This window comes from Electrophorus electricus, chromosome 17 (genome assembly GCF_013358815.1).
Source record: "Electrophorus electricus isolate fEleEle1 chromosome 17, fEleEle1.pri, whole genome shotgun sequence".
In the NCBI taxonomy this organism is placed as follows: Eukaryota; Metazoa; Chordata; class Actinopteri; order Gymnotiformes; family Gymnotidae; genus Electrophorus; species Electrophorus electricus.
In genome coordinates this window covers 15096814-15112542 of record NC_049551.1, presented here as the reverse complement: position 1 = coordinate 15112542, position 15729 = coordinate 15096814, and the positions used below count along the sequence as shown (strand labels likewise).

The 15729-nt window shown below is 48.1% G+C and overlaps 2 protein-coding genes across 8 annotated transcripts in view; both read left to right on the top strand.

The window, feature by feature from the left end:
• The window catches only part of ksr1a (kinase suppressor of ras 1a), a 27680-nt gene extending 16365 nt beyond the window's left edge, over positions 1-11315 (top strand). For 2 of the 5 annotated variants that reach the window (XM_035535695.1, XM_035535699.1), the window contains 16 exons: positions 158-223; positions 684-859; positions 1487-1556; positions 1714-1797; positions 1941-2002; positions 2092-2201; positions 2772-2940; positions 3284-3325; positions 3712-3760; positions 3848-3911; positions 4063-4580; positions 4794-4890; positions 8294-8427; positions 8520-8651; positions 8774-8909; positions 9228-11315. In XM_035535695.1, coding sequence (XP_035391588.1) covers positions 158-223; positions 684-859; positions 1487-1556; positions 1714-1797; positions 1941-2002; positions 2092-2201; positions 2772-2940; positions 3284-3325; positions 3712-3760; positions 3848-3911; positions 4063-4580; positions 4794-4890; positions 8294-8427; positions 8520-8651; positions 8774-8909; positions 9228-9374 — 2056 coding nt within the window. In that variant the 3' untranslated portion in view covers positions 9375-11315. The remainder of the gene's footprint in view (positions 1-157; positions 224-683; positions 860-1486; positions 1557-1713; positions 1798-1940; positions 2003-2091; positions 2202-2771; positions 2941-3283; positions 3326-3711; positions 3761-3847; positions 3912-4062; positions 4581-4793; positions 4891-8293; positions 8428-8519; positions 8652-8773; positions 8910-9227) is intronic. The other 3 variants (XM_027030190.2, XM_035535697.1, XM_035535698.1) reach the window with 3 other exon arrangements.
• A 110-nt stretch (positions 11316-11425) lies between these two features.
• Positions 11426-15528, top strand: LOC113590173 (galectin-9-like). Of its 3 annotated transcripts, XM_027030194.2 has the most exons (10): positions 11426-11532; positions 11717-11805; positions 11889-12096; positions 12207-12326; positions 12414-12449; positions 12545-12628; positions 12934-12969; positions 13215-13303; positions 13725-13881; positions 14672-15528. In XM_027030194.2, the coding sequence occupies exons 1-10, from the start codon at positions 11503-11505 to the stop codon at positions 14816-14818; spliced, it is 996 nt and encodes a 331-aa protein (XP_026885995.2). In that variant the 5' UTR covers positions 11426-11502; the 3' UTR covers positions 14819-15528. The 3 variants fall into 3 exon arrangements, with proteins under 3 accessions (XP_026885995.2, XP_026885997.2, XP_026885996.2); XM_027030195.2 differs by lacking the exon at positions 12934-12969 and having other exon boundaries at positions 11427-11532; XM_027030196.2 differs by lacking the exons at positions 12545-12628; positions 12934-12969.
• The last annotated feature ends 201 nt before the right edge of the window (positions 15529-15729 follow it).

Below are 15729 nucleotides of genomic sequence, written 5' to 3'. Positions count from 1 at the left end.
AAATAGGGCACACGTCCTCCACTGCATTATACTCTGGGAGTGTGTGTGTGTGTGTGTGTGTGTGTGTGTGTGGGTGTGTGTGTGTGTGTGAGTGAGAGAGAGACAGAGAGAGAGAGGGTCTGTATTTGTGTGGATGACCTGGGCTAATCCTCTACAGATTTCCTAGAGTTTATGAGCAGTGTCACAACAGGATACACTCCCTAAGGCTGAAGTCCAAAAGAGGGCAAGTCAGCGTGACCACACACACACACACACACACACACACACACACACACACACACACACAACACTGTTATGTACGCCCTTACATGATGCAGAGACAGGATGATGAGTCTGGTCAGGCTCATGGTCAGGCTTGACCTCTTGGTCTCCTTGTTGTGAAGCCTCTCCTCCTCCTCCTCCTCCTCTCTTCCTCCCTCCTCCTCCCTCCTCTCCTCCTCCTCCTCCACCTCTCTCCTCCTCCTTTTCCAGTCTCTCTCTGTCTATTCTCTGCATACTGTGCTCACCACACACATAAACGGTTATCTTAAGTTACAACAGTGCCTGTCGTGCCCTGGATTGGTGCAGTTTTTGTCATTCTGGGCAGGAGCAGTGTTGTGTCATGGTTTTTACCGGAGTGTGTGTGCGGCGAGTCTTGGCTACAGGTCCAGACAGGCTCTTGAGTACACGCGTGTGTTCCACAGGTGCGGGAAGAAGAACAAGCTCTTCCTGAACGTCCAGATCAACGGTAACGGGTGTGAGGACCCGCCGTCACGCTCTCCACTGCTAAATGCCCGCACACCTGGTGCTGTGCCCAACACCTCCCCCTACACTCTGCCAGGGACCCCCACACTGCTGGAGGAACACAGAGGCCTGAGGAGTGAGTCACTCTCTCACTCTCACACACACACACACACACACACACACACACACACACACACACACACAGGTAGAAGGCTGTACCCAAAGCAGCTGATTAATGCACACGCCCGGGTATACCTGTGCCCGGGGCTGAGCGTCCTTCAATCCCGTGAGAAGGTTGCAGCTAACAGACCTCGTCAAATCCAGTGGGACATTCAGCAGTTTGTCTGATCTCAGCACCATCGAGCCTTCTGAAGTTGTGCTGTTGTGCTTGGCATCAGCAGTGTAGAGGGAAGTTTCTCATGCTGTAACTCTGATCAGATCTAAAGAGCGTTTGTCTTTTAAGCATCAGTTAAGGTAAATGATTAACTCTGGTTCAGAACGAAAACACGTCTGAATGTTTGCACGGGTTCAGAGTGGAAGGGTCATCTCTCATCCTGTTCCCAAACCGCACACGTAGTGTTTGCGTTTGCATCGCTGTACGGAAGCCTTGACCGGGCTAGATGCAGGAATGAGAGGAGATCCTCTGACCGATCCTCTGACCTGCATTTGGAGAGCGTGTTTCTTATCTGGGCTGGCCCAGAGAGCCTGGACGTGTCCCTCATCTCTGTCTCCGCCCTCCACCCCATGCCCCGCCCACGCACAGATAGCATGGCCGTCCACCGCAGCTCTCCCCAGGCTGTGAGGAGGGACATCGGCTTGGCTGTCACTCACAGGTAACTCCGCCCCTTCTCCAGTGCCTCCTCCCCCACAGAGCCCTGCTTTCCCTGCAAATCTTTCAAAACGTCAAGAGATGCAGCATTTGCAGAACACACAAAAATAAGAAAAAAGATGAAAAAAAATCTTGGTTTTTAACCTGTGCTTTGTTTTAAGGTTCTCCACCAAGTCCTGGCTCTCCCAGACGTGTCAAGTGTGTCAAAAAAACATGATTTTTGGAGTGAAGTGCAAACACTGCAGGTGGGTTGCTGAAGGTGAAGTCAGCTGGGTTGCTAAGGGAGTTGTTCAGAGGAAGTGGCTCATGCTAACTGAACTCTTCCCTTGAGTCACAGTTTAAGCAAACGTCTTTCCCGCTCACCTGTATTCTAACGTTGTCTCCGCAGGCTAAAGTGTCATAATAAATGCACAAAAGAGGCTCCTTCCTGCCGGATATCATTCCTCCCCAGTAAGCGCTCTGTTTTATTAGAGTTCAGAGGGCCCAAATGCTTATAAAGATTCACTCTCAGACTTCACATTTCAATGCTTCTCTCCAAGTTGCTAAGATCAGGAGAACGGAGTCTGTACCGTCAGACATCAACAACCCCGTGGACCGGCCAGCCGAGGCACCGCAGTTCGGCACACTGCCGAAGGCGATAACCAAGAAGGTACGGCCCCTTCTAATGCTGCACCGCTGGAGCAGAACCCGTCTTCTTCACGGTGACCCTTACGAAGCACCGTAATGACACTAGTTATGACACGGTCCCACTTCAGGCCGAACCTACTTAACAGTTTTACGATTTGGGGAAAACAACATTTTTTTCTGACCAATGTTGTCAAGTGTTATGTTGTGTAAGCTGAGCTCCAAGGTGAGAGGGCTGAGATGTGTATTCATAGTGGAAAACAATTACAAACTTGTCTTAACTCAAATATCCAGAAGAAATTATACTGCTGCTGCTACTGTTAGTTTTTACTGATTTGATGATTTGAACAGAATTTTAAAACCGTTACAAATATTGTCATAATAGAATGATAAAAAAAGTACAATTCTACGAATCTTGTTAAGAATCTCGACAGCAGCGCTAATAACACTGCAGCCTGTGATATGAATTGTGCTCGTTCTCAGTCATAATTTCCATATTAAACAGATGAATCAGTCAGCCCCACTCCCACCGACAACTTAAAATAACTCTGACGTCAGTCTTGCTCACTCCACTGTTCTCTCTGTCTCTGTCCAGGAGCATCCACCTGTGCTGAATCAGCTGGACTCCAGCAGTAACCCCTCCTCCACCACCTCCTCCACCCCCTCCTCTCCTGCCCCCTTCCAGCAGAGCAACCCCCCCAGTGCCACCCCACCCCCCAACCCCTCACCCAAGGGTCACCGTGACAACCGCTTCCACTTCCCAGGTGAGTGTCGCCCCGCCCACAACTCATTCCCCAGGACCTTAGGTCAGATCTACTGCAACAGAAGTCATTTGCAACATGTTTATTGTTTATAGCTTGTGAATTTGTGCAAACTTAGTTTGAAACAGTCGATACTCGTATGTCTTAACAGCAGCCCAGTAACCGTAACAGAGACACTTAAATGAGCCCTTGATTCAAATATCTTTCTCTTTTGTTCTACTTGTTACATGCTAACGCGGATTATTCCCCAATGAGGAACATGCGCAGATCTAAATGTGCCTTTTGACCCCTGACCTCTTTGTTGCCTTCCTGCTTCTTCCTTTCTCCCCCACCCTCTTTTCCTAAGCTGCCTGCTACTTTCAGCATAGACAGCAGTTCATCTTTCCTGGTGAGTTAAAGAGCATATAAGGGAGAGGGTCACATAAGCTCTAGCACTACCCCCTGCTCCAGCTCCTATTGTGCTTAGATAGGTCTATACTCCTTAATTAGCTGATGCCTTGCCTAAGTGATCATTTGCATGGTGAGGCCTTGGATTTGAATGAACTTTGCCTGGTGTTCATGCTTGGGGTTGGACACCTCCTACTGGTGAATTGTGGCGTTGCATGTCTCAAGGTCTCAATACCTCGAGAGTTAATGACCATCCAAATATGTTGAGCTGCTGTATGGTTTGTTTACATGTTCAGGAAATGGTTTGTTTGCCGAGCTTACTCTCCTTTGCAGCCGTGCAGTCCAAATATTTGTCCAAAATCAGTTGTTTTTGTTTTGCTTTCCCAGACGTGTCCAGCTCCAACACTCTCCACCCAGAAGGCCTCCCTGATCCAGTGTAAGGCCGTCCCTCCGTCTAGCTCTCTCTGTTGACGCTGCGCTGGTGCGTTCGTGATGGTTGACCGTTCTGTTTTCCATCCCTCAGCGGAGAGGCCGAACCTTCGGCACAGGATGTGCGCGCTCGTCTGGCCGAGCACGAAGACGGGGAGGTAAGGCTCGTGTGGGAACGTGGGGTTCTGAACGCAACCTTCTAACCAGGAGGCCTGATGTTAGCACGGTGTTTTAGAGATAGCCATGTTCTTGCCACGATGTATTCTGAGTCATTGGGGATCCGAGTCGACAAATTCCGCCGTCCCGCAGGAGGAAGAGTTGGGTGACGAGGAAGCAGAGGAAGAGGAAGACCCAGGCGTTGACGAGGAAGACGAGGGGGAGGAAGGCGAGGAGGAAGAGGAGGGAGAAGAGGACGAGGGCAGGCTGAACGGCGGCTCAGAGGGAGAGGGCGAGGGGGACGAGCTGGACGACCTGCCTAGCGCTCGAACGGGGGGCGGGGACGTGGGCGGGGACGTTAGTGGGACCCACTGGAAGGGCCCGATCTCGCGCAAGGCCAGCCAGACCAGCGTGTACCTGCAGGAGTGGGACATCCCCTTCGAGCAGCTGGACCTGGGCGAGCTGATTGGCAAGGGCCGCTGGGGGCGGGTGCATCGGGGCCGCTGGCACGGAGAGGTGGCCATCCGCCTGCTGGAGATCGACGGCAACAACCAGGACCACCTGAAGCTCTTCAAGAAGGAGGTGATGAACTACCGGCAGACGAGGCACGAGAACGTGGTGCTGTTCATGGGAGCCTGCATGGCACCTCCTCACCTCGCCATCATTACCAGGTCAGTCCAAGGACAGGCGGTACTGTCGCGACCGCTTACATTACAGCAGACTGTGTGTAGAAAGTGACACTTCATATTATTGTTGGACCACTGCCAAATTCTCTAGTGTTACAATAATAATAGTTGGATTGATTGAAGGGATTTGCTTGTATGTGCCTGTTGTGGACAAACATTTATTGGTTAACAGTGTAATAATCCGTTATTCCTTCTTAGTTTCTGCAAAGGCCGGACGTTGTATTCAGCTGTGAGAGACACAAAGAACATGCTGGACATCAACAAGACAAGACAGATTGCCCAGGAGATTGTGAAGGTTTGCTTGAATATCAAACCCCAGACTTTCCTTACAGTGCATCCGTGCAAGCACTTCACTTTTTCCACATTTTGTTATGTTACAGCCTTATTCCAAAATGGATAAAATTCATTTTTTCAAATTTTGCAAATTTATTAAAAATAAAAAACAAACAAACAAAAAAAAATCACATGTACATAAGTATTCACAGCCTTTGCTCAATACTTTGTTGAAGCACCTTTGGCAGCAATTACAGCCTCAAGTCGTTTTGAGTATGATGCTACAAGCTTGGCACACCTGTTTTTGGGCAGTTTCTCCCATTCTTCTTTGCAGATCCTCTCAAGCTCCATCAGGTTGGATGGGGAGTGTCGGGGCACAGCCATTTTCAGATCTCTCCAGAGATGTTCAATCAGGTTCAAGTCTGGGCTCTGGCTGGGCCACTCAAGAACATTCACAGAGTTGTCCCGAAGCCACTCCTTTGTTATCTTAGCTGTGTGCTTAGGGTTGTTGTCCTGTTGGAAGATGAACCTTCGCCCCAGTCTGAGGTCCAGAGCGCTCTGGAGCAGGTCTTCTTCAAGGATGTCTCTGTACATTGCTGCATTCATCTTTCCCTCGACCCTGACTAGTCTCCCAGTTCCTGCTGCTGAAAAACAACCCCACGGCATGATGCTGCCACCACCATGCTTCACTGTAGCGATGGTATTGGCCAGGTGATAAGCGGTGCCTGGTTTCCTCCAGACATGACGCTTGGCATTCAGGCCAAAGGAGTTCAATCTTTGTTTCATCAGACCAGAGAATTTTCTTTCTCATGGTGTGAGAGTCCTTCATGTGCCTTTTGGCAAAGCAGGCTGTCTTGTGCCTATTAACTGAGGAGTGGCTTCCGTCTGGCTATTCTACCATACAGGCCTGATTGGTGGAGTGCTGCAGAAATGGTTGTCCTTCTGGAAGGTTCTCCTCTCTCCACAAAGCAACGCTGAAGCTCTGTCAGAGTGATCCTTGGGTTCTTGGTCACCTCCATGACTAAGGTCCTTCTACCCCAATCACTCAGATCGGCTGAGCGGCCAGTTCTAGGAAGAGTCCTGGTGGTTCCAAACTTCTTCTATTTACAGATGATGGAGGCCACTGTGCTCATTGGGACCTTCAATGCTGCAGAGATTTTTCTGTACCCTTCCCCCGATCTGCTCCTCAATACAATCCTGTCTCGGAGGTCTGCAGACAATTCCTTGGACTTCATGGCTTGGTTTGTGCTATGACATGTACTGCCAACTATGGGACTTTATATAGACAGGTGTGTGCCTTTCCAAATCACGTCCAATCAACTGGATTTACCGTAGGTGGACTCCAATCTAGTTGTGGAAACAACTGAAGGATGATCAGTGGAAACAGGATACACCTGAGCTCAGTTTTGAGTGTCATGACAAAGGCTTTAAATACTTATGTACATGTGATTATTTATTTTTTTTTAAATAAATTTGCAACAATTCCAAACAAACTTTTTTCACTTTGTCATTATGGGGTATGGTGTGTAGAATTTCGAGGGAAAAAATGAATTTAATCCTTTTTGGAATAAGGCTGTAACATAACAAAATGTGGAAAAAGTGAAGCGCTGTTGTAACGTTGGAGGGTTAAGCAGGATGCGGGGACGAGGCACATAGAACATGAACATACGTTTTATTGCACATGTAACATACACGTTTTAACACACAGACTAATTGGGTCAAACACCGACAACCTCAACGATAAGACACGAGACTTATATACATGCATGACAATTACACACAACAAGGACAGACAGACACACACACACACGCACAGACGTTTGGGGGGCGGAGGAGCCATACCGTGACAGAGCCCCCCCCTTAAGGGTGCGACTCCCAGCGCGCCAGCCTATTGGGCTGCGGCCCCGAGAACAACGCTAAACGGTGAGGCGAAAGGACTGGACAACCTGTCACGGGCCAGTGCAAACAGGGCAGCAGCGGGAAGGACAGGGATCAGGTCAACAAACACAGGGACGGGCACAGACACAAAGGGGAACAAAGTGACCGGTACATTTAGTGCAATAGGGACCGGCACGGTGACGGGACAGGCACATGAACAACACCACACACATTGAACAGTCCGGAGACGGGATAAGGAACCCCAGCCAGTCCCCCAGTTGCCGGCTGGGTCGGAGACCGACCAGCCTGGTGGGGAGTGTCCCTCGCCAGCTTAGGTAGCGGCGACTGTCCTGGTTTTGGTGCATGCGTGTCGGGAAGCACACCAGCTGTGTTGCCCGGTTCTGGTGCAGGCACTGGTGCTACCGCCTTTTTTCCTCGAGGCTTAAGCGTAGGCGCATGCGCTCTGGGGCCCTTCGCCTTAGGGGGAGGACTGTCTTACTCTGACGATGCCTCCCTGCTCACCACCCGGGGCAGCTTGCTTGCTCCGGGGCGGCGTGCCCTGGGCGGAGCCTTAGGTGGAGGCTTCGGTGCTGGAGGCTCATCATTCTCAGAACCTTTAGTGTCGCTGTAGGAAGGAAGATCCCCATGAGGGTCCTCTTCCATCTCCATTGGAGTGTCCTCCTCACGATCGGACCCCATATCCGACCGCAGACCAGACTGATGTCCCTACACTCCCCTTTCTCTCCATACTCCGCACAGCCCTGATAATCGTCCAGGCAGAGGTCGTAGGACCCAGCGGAGTCCATCTCCGGCAGTGCCGGTTCTCGTGGTCCGGCTGGTCTCCGTAGGACTCCGCAGAGTCCGACCCCGGACCATACACAGGCCCCACCCCAAAATTGTTCAGCGGGTTCCTCCCTCCTTGTGGATCCTTGGAGCAAGGCCAGGATGAGGGAAGGTATCGCCGCTGGATAGTAGGAGTCCACGGAGTCCGACTCCGAGGACTGGAAGTCATTATACCAGTCCCGGTCGCCGGGCGTGGTTCCGTACAACTCCCCTGCTTCCGCACCTGCAGCTGGAGTGAGGAGGTGCCCCAGAACACGGAGGGCTTCGCTGCACGGCCTGTGGGAGGGCATGAACTTCCCTTCTTTCCCTTCGTTGTGCCTTTCCCAGGCATCCGTCGTACATCAGTGTTTGTGTAACGCTGGAAGGTTAAGCAGGATGCAGGGACGAGGCACGTTGAACATAAACACACGTTTTGTTGCACATGTAACATACACGCTTTAACACACAGACTAATATGTTCAAACACCGACAACCTCAACGATAAGACACGAGACTGATATACACGCATGACAATTCCACGCAACAAGGATCAGGTGAACAACACGAGAGGGCATGGCAATACAGACAGACACACACACACACACACACACACACACACGGAGATGCTTGAGGGGGGGAGGGGCCGTTCCGTGACAGCTGTGAATACTCCCCCCCCCCCTTACTTTCCTTTGCCAGCCATTCATTGGTTCCTTGTTCCCCAATAGGGAATGGGCTATTTGCATGCCAAGGGCATAGTTCACAAGGACCTGAAGTCTAAGAACGTCTTTCACGACACCAACAAAGTGGTGATCACAGACTTTGGCCTTTTTGGGATCTCTGGAGTGGTTCAGGAGGGACGGTAAGGTGTTTCTTATTTTGCACTCAGTGATAAGAGACTGGGTAATATAATTTTGCACAGAGCAAACAGATGTTGGGTGTGGGTGTGTCCAGGCGGGAGAATGAACTGAAGCTTCCTCATGGCTGGATATGCTACCTGGCTCCAGAGATTGTACGCAAGATGAGCCCTGGTAACAGCGAGGACCAGCTTCCCTTTTCTAACGCCGCCGACGTCTACGCCTTCGGGTAAGAGACCCACCTACCGGCCCGCTTTGACGGACGCTTTGACCCCGCCTCCACACGGACTGACCGCACACAACAGACGCTTTTGACGGCCTGACCGCGTGCCCTGGCGTTTCTGTTTTCAGCACGATCTGGTACGAGCTGCAGGCGCGGGACTGGCCGATCACCAACCAGCCGGTGGAGGCCACCATCTGGCAGGTGGGCAGCGGAGACGGCATCAGGAAGGTGCTAGCAGAGATCAGCCTAGGCAAAGAGGTCACGGTGAGGTCATGGCTGAAATAAAGCCATGAATGCGTGTTCATGAATGCCTGGATTGCAGTTTTGGGTTTTTTTTTGGAGCCATTTATTTATAAGTAGAAGCACGAAATTTCTCTTCCTTGTTCATTGGCTGTGTTTCCGTAGGCCAGTGCTTGTGTACTGTATTAAGCTTAACTTAATAATATTAATTTATTATTAGAATTTAGTTATTAATGTTAAGGCATATTACTCAGTACTTTCTGTGAATTATTAGTGAAACTACTAGGAAAGATGTGTAGTTAATGCCCTCCGCCCACCCCACCCCCGTAACTCCGCCTACAGGAGATTCTGTCAGCCTGCTGGTCGTACGACCCGCGTGAGCGGCCCACCTTCACGCAGCTGGCCGACCTGCTGGAGAAGCTTCCCAAACTGAACCGCAGGCTGTCCCACCCGGGCCACTTCTGGAAGTCCGCAGAGTATGTATCCTAGAGGCGGGGATATAGGGGTGGGAGGCCCGCCCCCTTTTACCTGACCGCAACCGCGCCACTCTATGTGCGTGCGTGGAGGCGCGTGCACAAGCACTCGCTCCATGCTTGGGTGGATGTGCTGGGGTGAGTGGTGTCCACTCTGTGGGTGGAGAGCGCACCGCCTCCGCAGTGGCTGCTGGTCCGAAATGTTCAGCAGGAATTACACAACTGTGGTGCACAAGCCCGTATATTACCTGTATATTAGCGGCTTCTCTCTTTACCAAAAAATATCAGACATTCAGTTTATTTCCTCCTTTCCTTCCACCACCTGTCTTCCTGCCCTTCTTGCTCACGTGTGAACACAGAAACACTAACCTACGCTGACCTACGCTTCACGTAAACGATCTCCGGTTTTATTCTGCTTTCCCTTCGTCTATTAACAGCCTCATCCGCGCTCTCTCTTTTCTGCTCTTCCTTCTCTCCATCTGTAGGCTGTAGCCGTCTGTCTGAAACCTGAGGCGTCGCCAAACCTAGCCTGACCCCGTCTTGCATGTGTGCTGAGCTCCTTAACTCCGCCAGACTGGGAGAGAAAGGGCTGTGTGATCCAGGTTCCGCCTCCGTTCCTCTGCTGTCCCTGCCTCTGCCTCTGATGTTTCCTCTTACTCTCTCGGAAGAGAGAGCGCCGTTGGCAACAGAGCAGGGAAAAGGGGGAAGGGTTACTCTCGCATCCCTGTTTTTGGTTTTTGTTTTTTTTTTTTTTACCCTTCGGAGTTAGCGTTGGCGACTCCCTCTCCATTTCCAGCACTCTGTGTCTTGGCTGAATTTGGACTCGTGGGACGTAGCGCCAGGCTGGTGGGAGGCGCGTCTCTGCCCGAGGCAGCCTGCTGTCCCGTTTCTATGCTGCGTTTCCCTCCAGAGTCCCGCTGGGATGGCCGGGTCTGCCGAGATGCCCCGTGCGAGGCTGGCGGCGTCGAGCACTTACATCTCCCTTGCTTCCTCAGTGGTCTTACTAAACTGCTTCTGCCTCCTTAGACGCTGTGTAATATTGCTGCTCTCTTTCCCTCTTTGCACGGACTGGGATTAGATCCAGTCACACCCTTATTTGCTTATCGCCGCCTCATTGGGCTCAAAGTGTGTGCTTATAGAAGACTGAGCCATGGTCTCTGAAGAAACCAGCAAAAGCATCTCCAGAGCTGGTGAAGGGGAGGGGGGGGGATCTTTCAGACAGAAACTGAGTGTCTTTGTCAAGTTCATTGAGCCTTTTTTGACACCCCACTGGTCCACTATTGACTGTTTACTGTGCTTGCTCTCCGATTTGCTAGCTGGGTGTCACAATGAGCCTACAAGAAGTGCGGCTGTCTTCTCCACTTAAGTAGTTTCCAGGTTTTTAGCTGATTATGATTAGTGTCAAAGTACATCCTTTTGTTTTGGTTACAGAACGAGCATGACAGTGTTCCATACCAAGTTCCATAAACATTACCTCTCGTGCGAGTTTGTGTGTTTTGGGTATTGTGGGTGCTTGTGTTGTTGCATACATGTGGATGATGATGATGATGATGATGATGGTGTGTGTGTGTGTGTGTGTGTGTGTGTGCGTACGTAATGTGTAAATATATGGGTTAATTCTGTAAAAGACTGGAGTATTTGTGGTATGGAAATGTACATGTATAAATCTGATTATTTATTGTACAGCTAGCAGTTCTTTTAATATTTATATGAGGATTTTATATATAATGTACATGACCTTTTTGACCAAGAACTGCTCTCCTATTTCAGATGTATATATCTTTATATTTTTTCATGTACAAATACACTGTTAAAAAAATTGTACATTTTATAGAATGGGTGAATACATGTTGTTATGTACAAATTCATATTTTTGTATTGCATGTGGCTACCATTCTGTATACAGTACGTGTTGTCTGTTTTCATCCTCGGAAAACAATAAAAACCAAGTCTGTTATGTGTCTGTGGTTGTGCTTTTAACAACATGGATGTCGGATTTGAATGGCTTCATTTCTCATCTGCGTCATGATTCAAATCATGCGTCCAGGAGGATGCACCTTTACAGGTAAATCGATACTTCCTGCTGGTTAAAGAAAACCTTCAAGCACATTTGCACCTTGTCGATACTGTCTTTCAGTTCTGAGATGGCCCAGCAACGCCCTTACCTGAATCCAGTAAGTGCTTCAGACTTCATTTAAATGTTTTTTAAATCCTGTTCTAATGAAGAATAAACAGGATCCTGCTTGTTGCCGGAAACGTGTGGCTGGAAATATTGCTAAACAGCGCAATGAAGTAATTGTTAATGAACTGAATGCTTATTAATTAAGTAAATGGCTGTGTGAATCTTCTTACCGTTAGCGACTGCCATTTACGGGTCGTATTCAGGGGGGCTTGTTTGAAGGCAAGGCTGTCACGATCACGGGTAGGGTGCTGCCCGGAGCAGACAGGTGAGCTATACGAGGTCCCCTCATGGAGTCCAGGTTTAAAAACCGTGCTCCTATTTACAAAAAGTTCGTATTTGTATTAACAGGTTTCATGTAAATTTGCAATATGACGCAAAGGGGTCGTCAGAAATAGCCCTTCACTTCAACCCGCGCTACAGCGGGAATTCTGGCTGCGTGGTGTGCAACTCCTTCCACAATTCATCCTGGGGTTCGGAAGAGCGGAGCAGCAAATCCCCGGTACCGAGGGGCGCCACCTTCAATCTCACCTTCCTGGTCAACCGTGATTCTTACTCGGTAAGGAGGAGTCCACCGTTGTGCGATCGCGGTGCCGCCTGTTCTGTGAGACATGGCACACCTTGGACCCGACAGTCATCATAACCGAACTGTTTTTGCTACACTGTCAGGTGATAGTAAACGGAGCCCATTTCTTGGAGTATTTGCACCGTCTCGCTGTCTCATGTGTGAACGCGATTTCAGTGGGTGGAGGCGTAGAGATCGAGTCTATTGCTTTCCAAAATCCGACTGTGAGTATCGGCCAAAGTAAACTAATGGGAGAACGTTGACTTCGGTTTTAAAATGCAACGACTTAATTGTGGGGTTCTCCATTTCAGACTCATTGCGTTCCAGATGCCAGCTTTCCACACCAGGTAATGTTTAATTGTGACACTTTAAGCTTGATGCCACTACAGGTCGGCCATTTTCAGCTTGATGCCACTACACAAAAGAAGTGTTTTGATTGCAGCGAAATAGGAGCAAAAACCAAACACCTCATTTTGCGTCATGGGCACTGCAACAACAGCCTTGTTGGGCTGCCCCACAAACCACAGTAAGCTACGTGATGCTTTTCTGTATTAAAGTTCTTGTTTACTTTCATGTGGGGTATATGTTTTCTGGTCTGGAGCCATGGATAGCAGGTTAAGAAGGCTTTCTGAAGGATTGTGTTCCAGCTGTCTTTAATTTATAATTAGCTCAAGATCATGACATAACGTCTATTTAAAAAATATGTTGATTGTTTGTTTAGCTTTAACTAATAAATCTAACTTTTTGATTGTCATTTTTGGCCATTCTTTTAGATTAAATTATTTAAGTTTAGTATCTCTCATAACGCATATCCTGTTTCTGTCTACACAGTCACTTCCGCCTCCTTACTATCCCCCACAAGCTTATGTAAGAACTACACATCCCACAATTCATTGCGTTATTGGGACAGCTGGGCCGTTCCCAAAGATGTATGCTTTGTTAGCGCTTCAGTTGCTGTACCTACCAAATTGTCTCTGCTTTTTCCATTACGAAACTTTTCTCAGTTAAGAAGATTAAAAGTCCTGTAAGCAATCGACAGCTAAAAATAAACTTTATAGTGGTATACAATTGGTTGTAATGTTTACAGCATGTAGTTTTTAATGTCTCCCTAGGTTCTGCCATACAAAACGTTTATCCAAGGTGGACTTCACCCAGGAAAAGTGATTATGGTGCAGGGCACCGTTAACCACAATGCAGACAGGTGCATACAGCAACACAACACAAAGCAACACAAAGGTTCAGAAAACAGCTGCAAATTACTGGACAAATGTTGTTTACAATGTGGTTTGCCAACATTCATATTGCCTTTTTTTTTTTTTTTTTTTTAACTGGTGCATTGAAAGCTGTATCATGCACTGGGGATGAGCTAGCAGATCGGAAATTTTATGAACTGACTTGTGGCAAAGGTCACTGAGCCCTTCAGCCCGATTCGTTCTGCAGCCAGCGTCCGTAGACGTGGCGCAGCGACGTGCTTTGCTTTCACGCACCTGTTAGCAAAGGGTGCGGCTGAAACCCCAGAACTCAATAATTAGGGCTGAGTGTCCACACACCTTTGGCCAAACACTGTGTTAGCGTGTTGGGGGAAGGTGGAGTTTGCTGAATTTGGCACCATTTCTTTGCAGGTTTTGCATCAACCTGCGCTTCGCCACTGGCCTCGCGCTTCACCTCAACCCGCGGCTCAACGAGGGCGTGGTGGTGCGTAACAGCCTGCTGCATGACAGGTGGGGTCCGGAGGAGAGGAGTGGAGGCATGCCTTTCTACAGAAACCAGCCTTTTACGGTACGCAGTCCCTCCCTTCCTGGCGCTCCATCCTGTTCGACGAGCCAGCAGCATGTCCGAGCAGACCCAGTAAACGCTGCCGTTTCGTTTCGTTCGCCTCGTGTCACTTCAGTGGGATTGGGTTCGAAATCGGTTCATTTGACTTCAGTTCAGCAATTAAGCAAGAAGCGTTCGGTACGCTGAAAAATCACTTCCCATGAACATTTTCTACAGACTAAACAAGTCATATGAATTTCTTATGGTGTGATTTAATATTTTTGCAAGTGTATAAACAGCCATATGTAGTGCCCCTCCTCCTCCTCCTCCTTTCAATGAAATCCACAATGCCAGGAACACTGTACCGGGAGACCTATTTTACTTTTCCCTCATTCATTAATTATGTGTCCAGTGAAGTTTATTACTGTAGCAGCCCGAGTACAGGACGTTCAGACTCCCTCGACGGTGATAAACGTTTATTGTGAAACACTGAAGACAAGGGCACTCACGTAAACGTCGTGAAACACAACACGCTAATGAGCAACGATACACGTATGTACACACCCACATCCAACGACTGACAACACAGCGCACACCTGCATCGGTTTAAATACCCAGACAATATACACAATAAACCGTCTGCAGGTGTGCGCAGACACCAGAGGCGTGAGTATAAACAAAAACGACGAACCACGTGACTCGTGGACGCGCAGCTGCCGTCATGGTTCTGTTGCAACACCTTTGTGAATGATGTGATTATGCGGCATGGGCGGTCTGATCTATTAATTATTGATTACTAAATGATCTATTACAGGTTGCCATTGTTTGCGACACCCAGTGCTACAGGATCAACATCAACGGTGTACAGATGTTCACCTACAACCACCGCCATTGTCTTTCTCAGAAGATTGACATACTGGAGGTCGATGGCAATCTTAACCTCACCTCCGTAACAGTCTAACAGTCATTGGAAGTCATCAGGAAGCTATTGATTATAATGTTCTATCCATTTTGTTACTATTTGGCAAGTAAAAATTCATCGAGGCATTGATTTTAAAGATGGTAATTAGACATAATCCATTTTTGAATGTTATAATGAATTATTATAATAAATGTTTTTGGGTTATTGTCAAATATGCAAATGCATTAAATTCACAATGCAATGCTTGGTATACTTCTTTTTTAATATTTGCATTTCACTGTATTTTGTCTAAATATTTATATATTCAGTGTATTTAAAAAAAAATAATAATTCTGAATCTGTATCTGTACCAGGCTAAATTTATGCTTTCGTGATTTGCACCCGTTTTCTGTGAATGAATGCCTACTGCATGTAGAGGGCTGCTTCTCCCTCCATTACAGCTTCTGCGATGCAATATTCACATTTTGCTTTCAGGTCTCATACAAAAATGTTGGATATTTTATTAATCTATTAATGAACTAACTGGAGCTGTTTTATCCTCCATCTACTGTTCACTTGATGGTATGAATCTGTGATGTGCAGACACACACTTGTGGTTATGTCTGCCATGACCTGTAGGGCGCAGAATCTAGCCTGTATTCAGTGGGTGCAGAAAATAAGCTGCTCTGAAGGGATTTGTGGGGATTTTGATGTTGCATAATTGTCTTATATTAAAATCAAACATTGTTACAGATCATTTACAAAATCTACTTACTGACCAGTCAGGCTGATCCATTTTCAAGTATGCTGAATGAGTTTGCACAGGTCCATTGAAGCATCTGGTTGGTCGATGGGATGAGGGTAAACAAAATGTTTTTTAGAAATATTTTCATTGATAGCATAACACCAACAACAAATCATCTTTGCAGAAAATGTCCACCACTCTGTCCTTTTATTCCTTGCACAGGCTA

Bases quoted from the DNA above. Each gene is read 5' to 3' on its own strand.
- LOC113590173 (XM_027030194.2), top strand. From the start codon at position 11,503: ATGGCCCAGCAACGCCCTTACCTGAATCCA. The intron at 11,533-11,716 runs GTAAGTGCTTCA...TCTTACCGTTAG, and splicing joins AACGCCCTTACCTGAATCCA to CGACTGCCATTTACGGGTCG. The intron at 13,304-13,724 runs GTGCATACAGCA...ATTTCTTTGCAG, and splicing joins GTTAACCACAATGCAGACAG to GTTTTGCATCAACCTGCGCT.